The sequence below is a fragment of the Thalassophryne amazonica genome, chromosome 17 (assembly GCF_902500255.1).
Source record: "Thalassophryne amazonica chromosome 17, fThaAma1.1, whole genome shotgun sequence".
NCBI classification, from domain to species: domain Eukaryota; kingdom Metazoa; phylum Chordata; class Actinopteri; order Batrachoidiformes; family Batrachoididae; genus Thalassophryne; species Thalassophryne amazonica.
In genome coordinates, this window is record NC_047119.1 from 11,885,836 (window position 1) to 11,900,721 (window position 14,886).

Genomic DNA, 14,886 nt, shown 5'->3' on the forward strand with positions numbered 1-14,886 from the left:
CATCCATGTAAATTTGCAAATCAAATGGCCACACTTAAGTGTTTGAAAATAATACAGCAGTATTATGGTTTGCCAGTACTCATTTTACAGGAAATAAAGTGAAAGAGTGGGCCCAAGAACATCATGTTGAATGGATTTATCATATTCCCTATTACCCGCAAGCGGCGGGGTTAATAGAGCGAATGAACGGGCTTCTTAAAGAGACCCTACGGAAGCTGTCAAAAGATCGCACTATGCGACAATGGAAACAGGATTTGACCACTGCTGTGGATCAGCTGAACAATCGACCTTTAGGGTCAGGATCCACACCCTTGATAAGAATGATTTCAGGAGAAATGATAGAGCATACTACAGAAAGCATCAAAATGTGGAAAATTGATCCACAAGCAGAATTACCTGTCAGAGCAACTCCAGGCTCAGCAGGACTAGACTTAAGAACATTGACTACTGTCACATTGGTACCTGATAAAATTCAAGTGGTAAAAACAGGGCTAGGCCTACAGTGTCCGAAGGGCACATATGGGCACGTCCTGCCACGCAGTGGTCTATCACTTAAAGGGCTGACTATTCAGGCCGGAGTGATAGATGCAGATTATCAAGGTGAGATTGGAGTGGTTTGTCGATTATTTGGAGAACAACCCCTGATATTGAACAAAGGGGACAAAATTGCTAATAATTAAACCCTGTGAATGGGGTTGGTACAGGAGATACCAAAACCCGTAGTAATAACTACACGAGGAACACAAGGTTTTGGTTCCTCAGATCAGCAGGTGCCAAAGTTTGGGTGAAACAACCTAACGGAACCGCCTAAGGCGGCAGAAATTATAGCTCAAGGGAATGATGCAACTGTTTAGTATACTCTATCAGGGTGAAGAAAAATGGATAAATGTGCCTGTATCAAAGTGTTATGTAAGAGAAGACTAATAGTTGTCATTCTACCCGTAGTTACACTTGTGTTGTCTAGGCTCGGATTGATGCCCTGCTGGGAGTTGCTGATCGGGCCGATCGAGGACCACAAGAGGCGGGCGTCGCTATGGCAACCAGTGGAAGCCCGGGATTGGAGGTGTCGGCTGCTGGGTCATACTCCTCCTTGTAGGTGGTGCCATGGTCTCCAGCTGCTGGGATGATGGAAGGAAACGAACTTGAAGAGATACCATTGTTCCAAACAGGATGGAAGAACTCCGCCAACAACAGAATGCAAGATGATTACACCTGCACCAGTAATTGCAAACTATGGCGATGTGTGAACTGTTTTGCCAGACACCATATACCAGTATTTACTATGGGATGTAATGTCACTCTTAATGCTAGAGTGAACATGTGTGTGTTTAATATGACAAGTAAATCGTGTAGTAATGTCAGTGGAACCACCTGGACTATTAAACCGTGGAGTAAAGTAATGCTCAGTAATAGTACTGAAATTAAAGGGAGGAGATCATTCCTGTACATGCTGTGGGTACTACCAACAGAGGCTAAGGCAACACAAACCCAGGTTGCACCTTTGATTGATACTTGTACTTATTTGGCACAGGCCACAATAAAAACGAAGGTATATTGGTAAGTTACCTTTCCAAAAATTCCAATTTGCAGAAGACGTCAAAGGGCGTGGTATGACACTCTATTAGGAGGAACAGGAACTGTCCTGGGGGTGTCGAATACAGTAGATAATGAGGTAACTAGAACAATGCTATCTAATACTGGACAATATTCGTCTCAAGCGCTCCATCAGGTTGGAGAGTGGTTACCAACCACATTGGTGGGGCAATTACAAAATGCTAATTTATGGCAAAAAAGTTTTCAATGGCAATTGAAATTATGGAATGAAACTTATGATGCATTTAAAAATATTTTGCATATGGGAAATTGGACAGCATGTACATTACAAACCATTCATGCAGAGGCTCAAAGGGAAAGATTTCAGCGAATAGTTACTACAGGGAGCTATCATGATTGGAGAAGGATTTGGAACATTAGCAACACCTTATGGTTAAAGCTACATCCAGAATATACACAATGTAATGAAACAGTATGTACTGGGTATTGGACCCAGTACAATGTGACACAACCAAAGGTTGTTTGTAAATATCAAGTGTTACCTGTGATAACGACTAATGGCTATTGGTTCTTGCATATGGATGGAGAGTGGTTAGAACCAAAAACTAATATGACTTTTGATACCAAAATGTGTGACAAAACAGATAAGGTATGGCCTGTGTGCTGCAAACGGGATATGCCAATCCATGTCTAACCGACTCAGAGGTTGTACTTTGTGACTGGACTAGGGAAACACCAAGAGAAATGTTGTGGCAGATTGGCCCACATGCTCTGTGTGTTGCAACAATGAAAAATAATTCACAAGTACCTTCGGTTCCGTTTACTGGCTGCCTGAACAATGTGCACTTATGGCATTGGGGAGACCGGACGTATCGTTTGACTAATTATTCTGTATCAAGTCGGCTGACTTCGGTACAATGGGATGTATTGCATTCCCCATGGAGTCTTTCCCTGGAGCGTTTCAAATGCGCATTGGAACAATCTACGGAAATTCAGCAATTAATAGAGTCACTTACGTCCAACATCTCCAGTCTCATGGTGTCTACATTGATAGCTAGTGACCGGGTAAAACATGTGGCAAAATTAGTACAGCAAGCATCAGCACATCATTGGTGGGATATCTTTTCAGGGATGTCTGTCACTGCCAGGAGTACCTTAGTGCCACCTTTGATACTATTAATTATAGCAATATGTGTGATGACTTTTTGTAACACTTTTACATGTATCTATGTTATACGTTTAAGGCGAGAGGTGGAATGGGTAATATTTCAACGAATGCGATGAAATTGACACTGTTAATTCATGATCCTTTTGGAGTAAATCGGGTTTTGTATGAGTATATTGTTTGGGACAGGTATAATCACGACTATATTACTCAAAATTTTGTTTGTGAATCACTAGAAGAAATGTGGGAAATGCTATGGCAGGACATAATCGTTGGAATAGGCTGGAGCCCAGCCTTACCTGAATCTGTTGGTGGTTACATAAATTGACTGGTGCAAAACACCAAGAGTGGAATGTATAATAAATGTTATTGTGCTGTTTTGCACCTGTCTTAACGTAACCCTGAGAATTTAATTTTGTTTTAGCACTCTGGGGTCAGTCTGAACTGGGAGCGAAGAGCTGGATGTACTTGTTATTATTACACTGATAGCACGACTTTGTTTTCGTAGCCACTAACGACTGGGAGTGAAGAACTGCTTTTATTATATCTTTGAAATAACTTTCAGATGCCTGTTGATTAAAGAAATTATGTGCGCCAGGGAGGTTGAGTTGGCCACTCACCCTCCCTTCGCGGACACACTAGAAAAGAGGGAGTAGAACCATGCTTCAACAGAGTCTGCTGCGGGTTAACGTACGAACGCCCAGCCGGTTGACAGGCGCACTCTGCTGAAGGTGTTGGCTCTCCACCTTAAAGGCGTCACGGTAAGAGAAAAATGCGCTGCAACCACTTGTGTTTGATGTAACTGCTTTTGTGGGGAATAAATATACGCCTTTTTATTCTAGCAAAATGCAGTCTGTGTGATCATTTCTGTGTGCCGATCTGACCGAACCTTGTGTTTCAAAACAACATCCCATGAGTCAACACTTAGCGACACTAGCAATGAAAACACAATTTACCAGGAAGAAACCTCAAGTTGACCACACTCAGTGACATGACCATCTGCTTTTATTGCATCAGGATATCAGAGTTTTCCTCTGTAAAGTAATAACTATATAGCTTTGTATATTTGTATATTGATAACACTGAGGATTTTGGAACTGTCCCTGACTGCTCCTTGACAAATTTGACTTAAATTTAGCACATGGATGCTCTGTTTGCTGCACCAGCCCATAATTCAGTTTTGTCAAAATTGGAGCGGAACCCCATATGTTATTGGGATAAAAAAAAAAAAAAAAACCCCTCCTTTAATGTTGCACACAGTTTTGCCTCAGTTTTCTTGCTTTTGAAATTGGAATTTTTTCTTTCAGTATATATTTGCAAGCGCTAAACACAGCTGCATTTGTAAATTATATTCTGAATGTAATTTCTATGTATGTTGTCAGCCTGCTCTGTATGAACAGTCCTTTGTTTATTGCAGGTATGATGGAAATGCTGAGGAAGATCAACCTGAGCCGGGCAGTGAGAACTATGCAGGAGCTGTTCCCAGAGGAGTATGACTTCTATCCCCGTTCCTGGATCCTACCTGAAGAGTACCAGCAGTTTTCTGCACAGGTATGCACACTTTTTTTTTTTGTGGTGTGAAGCAACTGTGATAGTTGTAAAATCAAGCATGAGTATTTTTCCAAAATTGCAGAAATTTGGAAGAAACGTTTTTTGTTTTTTTTTTTTGTTTTTTTTTTTTGTCTTGAAATTATTTTTTCTTCCCATGATTTGAATAACATAAAGTAATGGAGTTTTTTTTTGTATTTTAGACCTGCTCTTCTGGATCAAAAAGTACTGCATATTTTCCATTTCTGTTTGCTCAACTGAGCTACTTCTGGTGTATTCAGCCCGTTACAAGTGGTTGAACTACAGAACACACCTGATTTAGTTCATTGTGAGTGAGTAAAGCAGTGTGAAATGGAGAGTAAACGGTGCTGGAGGACCCCAGGCACGTCACTAAGGTCCAGTCCAGTAGACTGTAGTTAGATCAGGCAAGCAGCCAAATTATCGGTTTCATAAATAATACAACTGATGTGGGTCACAGGAATAAAACCAATGTGGAGTGGATGTGTGTGTGGCAGTGACATGCAGTCAGGTGAGGCACAGCCTCACCTCTCATCATGGTAAGAAAAAATGTAAAATGAACAAATAAATCTTTAGATTTATCCAGTGATTTATACTATAAACTTGTTTTCCTTTTACCGTCACCAGTTTTAGATGATTTTTTTTTTTTTTATTCAAAATCACTGAATTTTCACATTTGCCATTCAAATACTGAGAAGATACGTGTGTTGAGGCAGCAGCCAGCAGTGCCTCACCTTGGATTGCGCAAACACTGTCTCTCTGTATGTTGCTGTTAAAATGGTCAAACACTTCGCTGTATGAACTTAAATTCCATAGTTTAGCTGATGTACATAATGTGCAGTATTTTTTGTCAACAGCTGTATGTGTGTGTAACATGTTTCGTGTGCTGAGCAATCACAGAACTGCTGCAAAGACGCACCAAGTGAGGCACGCATTTCTCCTGCCCCATGGTAGGGGGCACTAGTGATCCCAGGGATTCTTCTTGCAGCAACTGCTCAGCTGCAGAATAAGTGACAACAAGTTACGAGAGTAGCCGTTCATTTTTTTCCCTCTTGCCTGGACTATAGTTTCAGAATGGAGAATTACATATCCATACTGAAACAGTTTTCTAAACTGGACTTTCAATCGAAGCAGGAGGTAATAATTAAAGGACGATCAAAGACCGGAGCTGAAAGGTTTGCTTCAGACAACAGAAGAGCCACTGTTTTCAAACGCAGTGGGACACACTAAAGTGTCTGGCTGTGTGGACGTCCAGCAAGGAACTGCCTTTTTCTGCTTTTCCTGCCTTATTTTCTCAACTTGTGACAGTGTCTCAGATGGGATATTGTGACCTGAAGAATTTACAAAGAAATGGCATCACAGACGAGCAGTCGACCACTCAGATTCAAAGCCAGAAGAGGCAGAAAACAGAGTCAGAACAGGACTGATGAAGGATGACTTTTTCCCTGGCAGTGATCTCCACTGAGACAGAGAGACTTTTAAAACTGAAGGAAGATAAGGAAAACTTCCACAAGCAAGTCATCGATGCTTTTGTTCAGAAGGAGCGGCACAGGGACTTTATTTATAAGTAAAGGTAATAACATAATTTTTTTTTTAGTTAACTGTGCTTTTTGTGTGCTACAGTTTGTATGCAGAAAGAATGCTGATATGAGATTTTAAATATAACCCGTTAACTGCTGCCAATCAAACAGTGAATAAACTACTCTGTGAGCTTCATATGTATTTAAAACTGATTGTGATGAAGTCAGTGCCTCACCAGCCATCAACCTCACCGCACGTCACTGGTGTGTAGTACATGTGAAGAAACATTCATAGAATACAGTTTCTTTTGCCAACTTGCTCTCCTGAAATTCACTAAAATTTTAGAAATACAAATATGGAGTGTGGATTTCATCAGCAGTCTTTTGCGAAGTGTCCTTAGATGATAGAATCAACCTACCTAATTCTTAGTGTCTTCTGGTCATCTTTAATACACAATTGAGTTTAAGCGGATTATCCGTGACTTTTGTTATAGTTCTGATTGTCATTCCTTGACAATTTATGCTGACTTATTAAACATACACCGAATACACTGGAATACATCTAATACGTTATGGGTATGTTTTGTCTAAGTTAAGAGCATGAAGCGCATTGAAGTGTATTGGTATACATTGTAGTACGGCGCGTTTGTTGAAAGATTTTGGGCATGCACAGTATTTTCGATGCATGCCAACATATGGCTCATACATCGTGCATCCCACATACATGGGCCAGAAGTAGTCGGTAAGTTATGTGATTGTTAACAAACTTTACAAAAGTTACTCTGAAGTCAAAATGCATCCATTGATGCAGTCCAGTGTTTGGTGTTGGGAAAGTGTAGGAACACGGACCCACAACAGGGGGCGCAAATGAACGGACAATGGAGTAAGTCAAAATAACAACGCTTTACTGTTGTGAATGTGCACAACGAATACAACCAATTACAGAAATGGACAACAGTCAATTCACAAAAGTGTCGTGTGGGCAGGCTCGAAGATAGGAGACGCCTCTCCAAGGTAAGACCGGAACCACACGGCTTCCTCCGCCACAGGACCCCGGGAATACTGGAGCCGCCAAGTCCCGAACTCCCAGGTGGCCACTGCCTCCGCGTGTCGGACCTGGTACTGCTGGCGAGGAAAAACAGAACAGTTAGATGGGGGCGCGTTTGCACCCAGAACTCCGAACGGCAGGAAAGGTACCTCCACCTCTCGTTGGAACAGTAATCCAATAAACTGGCTCAGTCAAAAATATGTTCTCTGTTTGCTTCGATATATTACCTCTCCGGTAGAAACGATATCTTGGCGATGAGGTGGAGATGCCGTCCTGCTGATATACCCCACTGATGATTGCCGTCAGCTGTCTCAGGTGATGGGTGACAGCTGTTACCGAGGCTGCTCCTGTGGGGCGGCGGCGCCCTCTGGTGCCTGGAGCCCGCACTCCAGGCAGGGCTCCCTCTGGTGGTGGTGGGCCAGCAGTACCTCCTCTTCAGCGGCCCACACAACATTTGGCTCAACAACTGAAAGCTGCAGTCATGTGACCAGTTCAGACTGTTTCACATATTAAAAAAATTCTCACACTGAGTAAATATAAAGTCTTAAACTTACCTGTGACATTGTTTCAGTTGGATTCATCATCATAGCCTGAGGAAAATGTATCCACATCCACATAAAGCATCTTGATTTTGGGAAACGATGTCTGAAAGTACTGTAGTTCCTTGTTGTGGCTGAAGAAATGTAGCATTTTAAAATAAGTCCCTCTGTGTTTGTCTGCTCCCAGTGCATTTCTCAGTTTTAACCAGAGGATGCTAGCGCTTTGTGGCGCAACAAGAAAACTAGAGCACCATGCTCGTAGAGCGCAGACCTCCACCAACACTAGTTTCCAATATCACAAATTTTTACCGCGGAAGAAATTTTCATGGTCAAAGTCCTGTTAGAAGTGGTTTTTTGTAAGCTAAAATTTAACACAAAGTATAGATCAAAAGGGCTTTTCAATGTTAAAATCACATATCCACTAAATCCGCAATATGGATCAAATGTGGCTCAAACTTGGTCTATTCATTGAGTGCCAGTTTTCAAGTCTTTGCTACAAATGAGAGTGACTGAGACACTTGATTGAGATATAATGCAAAAATGTACACCAAATGGGCTTTTCAATGCTAAATGCAAATGTCCACAAAATCCACAATCCTGATCAGATCCGGATCAAACTTTGTCAGGTGATAGTGAGTGCCAGTCTGCACCTCACTGTCAAATATGAGAGTGATTGGGGCACGTTTGATTAAGATATAAAATATACATTAAATGGGATTTTCAGTGTTAAATTTAAATGGCCACAAAATCTGAAATCTGGATACCATCCTGCAGGTCAACATCTACAGTGACCTACCTACCTACCAGACAAAAGGGTTCAGCTGGCGATGGAAACGCAAGCCAAGCCAGACTTAATCTTTCTGACCCGTGCCCAACCCAATCTCACGGGAGTTTGTGATGGCATTGCGAAATAAACAACATTAATCTATTAATGTTCGGGGGCACGAAAATGGGGCGCTTTTGGTGATGGGGGGCCATCCCACCTCTTGAAAGTAGTCCTCTATCTGCCACAGCCAGGTGATATGTAGGTCCACCACACTGAAGCACCTGCATGGTAGATCATGCCCAGAGAAGCGTAACAGCGTGGCCAATTCTTCTCATCTGAGTCTCCATAAGCAATGGTTCCTTTGACACAAACTCGTTCCAGTGGTACCCAAGGATTCTTCAAAGAGACCTACTACCAGAGACATTGAGGCATTACCTTACTTCACTGGTTAGTGCCTAAAACTCAAAAGCATACAGTAAGACCTGAAGCACTAGGACTCTGAGGACTTGGACATTTGATCTTCTGCAGTGATGTCAGCATTAACCAGACGCCTCTGTCTAGGAGCCTTATAAGCTCTTCCAAATGTCTGTCAGCCTTGAAGGCAGAAGACCCACAAACACAAATGTCATTGCATGTAGCTGCACTTCTGATAAAGTCTAGTACAAATCTGAGTCCCACGATGAGGGTGAAAAAATGTTCTTCTGAGGACATTGAAGTACAACCCCTGGCAAAAATTATGGAATCACCGGCCTCGGAGGATGTTCATTCAGTTGTTTAATTTTGTAGAAAAAAAGCAGATCACAGACATGACACAAAACTAAAGTCATTTCAAATGGCAACTTTCTGGCTTTAAGAAACACTATAAGAAATCAAGAAAAAAGATTGTGGCAGTCAGTAACTGTTACTTTTTTAGACCAAGCAGAGGAAAAAAATATGGAATCACTCAATTCTGAAGAAAAAATTATGGACTCACCCTGTAAATTTTCATCCCCAAAACTAACACCTGCATCAAATCACATCTGCTCGTTGATATTGACCCTATGCCATGACATTGACCCTATGTGTCTTTTTGCAAGGAATGTTTTCACAGTTTTTGCTCTATGGCAAGATGCATTATCATCTTGAAAAATGATTTCATCATCCCCAAACATCCTTTCAATTGTCCAAAATATCAACGTAAACTTGTGCATTTATTGATGATGTAATGACAGCCATCTCCCCAGTGACTTTACCTGACATGCAGCCCCATATCATCAATGACTGTGGAAATTTACATGTTCTCTTCAGGCAGTCATCTTTATAAATCTCATTGGAACGGCACCAAACAAAAGTTCCAGCATCATCACCTTGCCCAATGCAGATTCGAGATTCATCACTGAATATGACTTTCATCCAGTCATCCACAGTCCACGATTGCTTTTCCTTAGCCCATTGTAACCTTGTTTTTAATTATGGCTTTCGTTTAGCTTTTCTGTATGTAAATCCCATTTCCTTTAGGTGGTTTCTTACAGTTCGGCCACAGACGTTGACTCCAGTTTCCTCCCATTCGTTCCTCATTTGTTTTGTTGTGCATTTTTGATTTTTGAGACATATTGCTTTAAGTTTTCTGTCTTGATGTTTTGATGTCTTCCTTGGTCTACCAGTATGTTTGCCTTTAACAACCTTCCCATGTTGTTTGTATTTGGTCCAGAGTTTAGACACAGCTGACTGTGAACAACCAACATCTTTTGCAACATTGTGTGATGATTTACCCTCTTTTAAGAGTTTGATAATCCTCTCCTTTGTTTCAATTGATATCTCTCGTGTTGGAGCCATGATTCATATCAGTCCACTTGGTGCAACAGCTCTCCAAGGTGTGATCACTCCTTTTTAGATGCAGACTAATGAGCAGTTCTGATTTGATGCAGGTATTAGTTTTGGGGATGAAAATTTACAGGGTGATTCCATAATTTATTCCTCAGAATTGAGTGAGTCCATATTTTTTTTCCCTCTGATTGGTCTAAAAAAGTAACTGTTACTGACTGGCACAATTTTTTTTTCTTGATTTCTTATAGTGTTTCTTAAAGCCAAAAAGTTGCCATTTGAAATGACTTTAGTTCTGTGTCATGTCTGTGGTGTGTTTTTTTTCTACAAAATTAAACAACTGAATGAACATCCTCCGAAGCCGGTGATTCCATAATTATTGCCAGGGGTTGTATATTTATTCATGTTCATTGTTAGTTGGTTTAAATTTTCTGTTTTGTTTATCAGATTCTTTTTGTCCGTTTCTCTAAAACTGTATTGTGGCATTATCAGTTATTATTACTATTGTTATTGTTGTTTCTGTTATTATTATTATTATTGATATATACACTCAACAAAAATATAAACGCAACACTTTTGGTTTTGCTCCCATTTTGTATGAGATGAACTCAAAGATCTAAACCTTTTTCCACATACACAATATCACCATTTCCCTCAAATATTGTTCACAAACCAGTCTAAATCTGTGATAGTGAGCACTTCTCCTTTGCTGAGATAATCCATCCCACCTCACAGGTGTGCCATATCAAGATGCTGATTAGACACCATGATTAGTGCACAGGTGTGCCTTAGACTGTCCACAATAAAAGGCCACTCTGAAAGGTGCAGTTTTATCACACAGCACAATGCCACAGATGTCGCAAGATTTAAGGGAGCGTGCAATTGGCATGTTGACAGCAGGAATGTCAACCAGAGCTGTTGCTCGTGTATTGAATGTTCATTTCTCTACCATAAGCCGTCTCCAAAGGCGTTTCAGAGAATTTAGCAGTACATCCAACCAGCCTCACAACCGCAGACCACGTGTAACCACACCAGCCCAGGACCTCCACATCCAGCATGTTCACCTCCAAGATCGTCTGAGACCAGCCACTCGGACAGCTGCTGAAACAATCGGTTTGCATAACCAAAGAATTTCTGCACAAACTGTCAGAAACCGTCTCAGGAAAGCTCATCTGCATGCTCGTCGTCCTCATCGGGGTCTCGACCTGAATCCAGTTTTAAGAGTTTGATAATCCTCTCCTTTGTTTCAATTGACATCTCTCGTGTTGGAGCCATGATTCATGTCAGTCCACTTGGTGCAACAGCTCTCCAAGGTGTGTTCACTCCTTTTTAGATGCAGACTAACGAGCAGATCTGATTTGATGCAGGTGTTAGTTTTGGGGATGAAAATTTACAGGGTGATTCCATAATTTATTCCTCAGAATTGAGTGATTCCATATTTTTTTCCTCTGCTTGGTCTAAAAAAGTAACCGTTACTGACTGCCACAATCTTTTTTTCTTGATTCTTATAGTGTTTCTTAAAGCCAGAAAGTTGCCATTTGAAATGACTTTAGTTTTGTGTCATGTCTGTGATCTGCTTTTTTTCTACAAAATTAAACAACTGAATGAACATCCTCTGAGGCCGGTGATTCCATAATTTTTGCCAGGGGTTGTAGATCATAAGTTGCTCTCTTCCTGAGCCAGTAGATGTGCAGAACTCTGGTATGTGCACAGCTCTTGTGTACTTTTAATTTGGGGGGGTGATACAGTTAGAATAATTGAACCTTTATCTTCAAAGTGACGCAGACATTTGAGAAAATAGCTCCAGCTGGCTTCTACTTGCTTTTGTGTGAATGCAGAGGTAGATAAACTGTGCTTCATGGAAATAAGTGCCTACACATTGTGGCCAGCAGGAGGCAGTGTAGTGTCATTATTTTGATTAAGCTGAAGTCTATCTGGCCAAATGGTTTCAAACTCCAGAATTTTATTTATTTATTTACTTATTGGTTCTCTGTTTTTAATGTCAAAATAAATTTAGTCAGCTTATTTTGGACAATTTCTGAAAAGCACAAAATGACCTTTTAAGTGAAAAGACAAATGCCGTATACAGTTTCCTCCAGGTGACACGTAACTATCTGTTCTGATTTTACAATTAACAATGGGATACACTTACCTCGTTTACATGGAAAAAAGCAGCACAGAATAGAAAATTAATTCATGGCATGTTTGCTGTTTGGGAACTGAGGTATTCTAAAAAGCACACTTCAAGATCGAAACACCAGGAGCTGACATATTTGACACTAATTTCATGAAGTTTAATTCTTTGTGATTAAGTGATGCCAAAATATGTGAATCTGTGTGGCCTGAATATTTGATCAAGAGATAAACAGATGTGACTGTGTTTGAAGTTTCAAAGTCACCCAAGATCAAAGGTTATGTGAAAGTGATATGCAACCACAAATTGGAAAAAAGTTGGAACTGTATGGAAAATGCACCAAAACACCCTTCAGTGATTTTTGCATTCACTTTGACTTCTATTTCACTGCAAACAGCACAAAATATTTTATGTTTTGTATGGTCAACCTAATTTCATTTGTTAATATGCATCCATTCCTGCCTTTCAGGCCTGCAGCACATTCCCAAGAGTTGGGACGGGTTAATTTATGGGTAATAATGATGTTAAAATATTTAAATTAAGTTATTCAAACAGGTGATGTCAATATAGTGGGCGATTGTAATCATGATTTCGTACAAAAGCTGTTTCCACAAAAGGCTGACCCTCTGATGAGCAAAGACGGGTATAAGATCATCACTTTGGTATCAAATGCATGAGAAAATTATTGAAATCTTTAAAATCAGTGTTCCTCAAAGAAAGATTGGAAGGTGATTTGCATATTTTTTCCCTCTACAGTGCCTAATATCATTAAATGATTAAAAGAATCTGGAGGAGTTTCATTGCGTAATGGGCACCCATGATCTCTTAAATCTCAGATGGGATTGCACAAAGAACCATCATTCATCAATAGCTGATATAACCTCATGGGTAAGGGCGTACTTTGGGAAATCTTTGGCAAACACTATAATACAGAGTTACATTCAGAAATGCCACTTAAAACTTTACTGTGCAAAAAAGAAGCCTGATGTTAATCTTGTTCAGAAACGGTGTCAACTTCTCTGGGCTCCGAGGCATCTTGGTTGGACCATCACACAGTGGAAATGCTTAAGACCAAAGACGAATAGGACCGTTCAGACTATTATCAACAGCAAGTCCAAAAGCTAGGTTCTGTCATGGTATGGGATTTTGTCAGTGCTCTTGGCAAAGCTTCTTTACACTTATATGATGGAAGCGTCAATGCACAAAAGTGCATTGACATTTTAGAGCAGCATATGCTGACGTCTTTTCCAGGGACATCTGCTCATTTGTCAACAAGACAATGTGAAAGCAACATTCTGCATACATCACAAAGGATGTCTGCGCATACAGTCCTAACCTGTCTCCAAAAGTGTGTGGGGAAATTTTGAAACAGAAAATGCAAGAACGCCCCCATGTTGTTGCATACTTTAAGACTTTTTGTAAGACGTTTTGACAAAATAACATCTGAAACACTTCATCAATGCCAGAATGTCTTTTAAGTGTTGTGAAAAGGAATGGCAGCATTACAAAGTGGTATATTCGTCCATGTACCAATTTTTGGGGGGTATGTGTTGCACTCCTGAAATGTGGGAATGAATATATATTGACAGATAAAGTAAACCAAACAAAACATGAAATATATCTTGGGTTCATACTGTCGACACTGAAATAGGTGGGGCAGGGGCATTTTCCATACAGTCTCAGCTTTTTCTGATTTGGGGGTTGTATGACTGTATTAATGCTTAGTAGCACTAATGTGTGTTTCACAAATTTATCAAAATCACCATTCAGTATCTCCTTGTATAAACATTGGACCACATTTTTGACCTTGGTCTGTATCTTCTCTCTGAATTTTTTTCAAAATCAAATCACTTTGTACTTGGCTGACCCCCACTCATTCCACCTATTGGCTGTTTTGTGGTTGTGAATCTGACACCGTCTCGCGGTCTGTGACTCATGCGAGAGGTCGGTTTCAGCAATGTAAACACACCTCATGAAGTATGGACAACAAGACCGTATCGGGGCACAGCAGAAGTACATCACAGGAGCTACACCTCTTCTAGATAACCCTCTCAACTTGAGAGAACACATCATCATCATAATTGCTCGTAAACTCGCTGAATCGGTGCCATCCACATCGTCACTAGCAATTGTTCACATGGCTTTGAAACACCAGAACTCTACTGGTGCCGTGGTGCATTCTGGATAGTGCAGGGGGATTATGGGAAATGTTAAAGTACCAAATAATCTTCGAGGTGCACAGGGCCAAAAACAATACATTGGTATGAGCTATCGTGCGCCAATTTAACAGAAGGTGTTGTCCAATGTTGACTGCATTTCTTCTTTAAGTGCACATTTTTACAATAATAGTTTATACTCATCTGAACATCATCATCATAATAATAAAAACAAAATACTGCATACAAAGTTGGTGCATACAGGTTATTTTTTTTTAATCACCATAGAAGACAACATCATCATGAAGTCATTGGTCTTCTTACAGCTGCCTGAAGGTAGGCCTCACAGTCGCATTTATCACGGTGCGGCGTGACCAGGTTGACAGATAAGGACTTTTATGAAATGTTTCTCTTCTCTGCTAAAATACTCTTGACACTGTCCTTAAATCTGTCGCAGTGTCTGTCAGTTCTGCAAAGTGGTTATTTCATGCTTTCCCTCAGCACTTAAGTTACGCCAGTTTACGCCAATCGGAGGTCACTAAAATTAACATTGAATCGGTGTGTAACTTTGCAAAAACAATGTCGGACTCTGTAGTTTTCTCTGGGCCCCTCCCCAATCTTACCGGGAGTGACAT

The 14,886-nt window shown here is 40.6% G+C and overlaps 1 protein-coding gene across 2 annotated transcripts in view; it reads left to right on the top strand.

Annotated features, from left to right (window-relative positions):
• ttll11 (tubulin tyrosine ligase-like family, member 11) overlaps positions 1–14,886 on the top strand; it is a 76,811-nt gene that overhangs the window by 19,929 nt on the left and 41,996 nt on the right. For both annotated transcript variants that reach the window (XM_034191669.1, XM_034191670.1), the window contains exon 3: positions 4,137–4,270. In XM_034191669.1, coding sequence (XP_034047560.1) covers positions 4,137–4,270 — 134 coding nt within the window. The remainder of the gene's footprint in view (positions 1–4,136; positions 4,271–14,886) is intronic.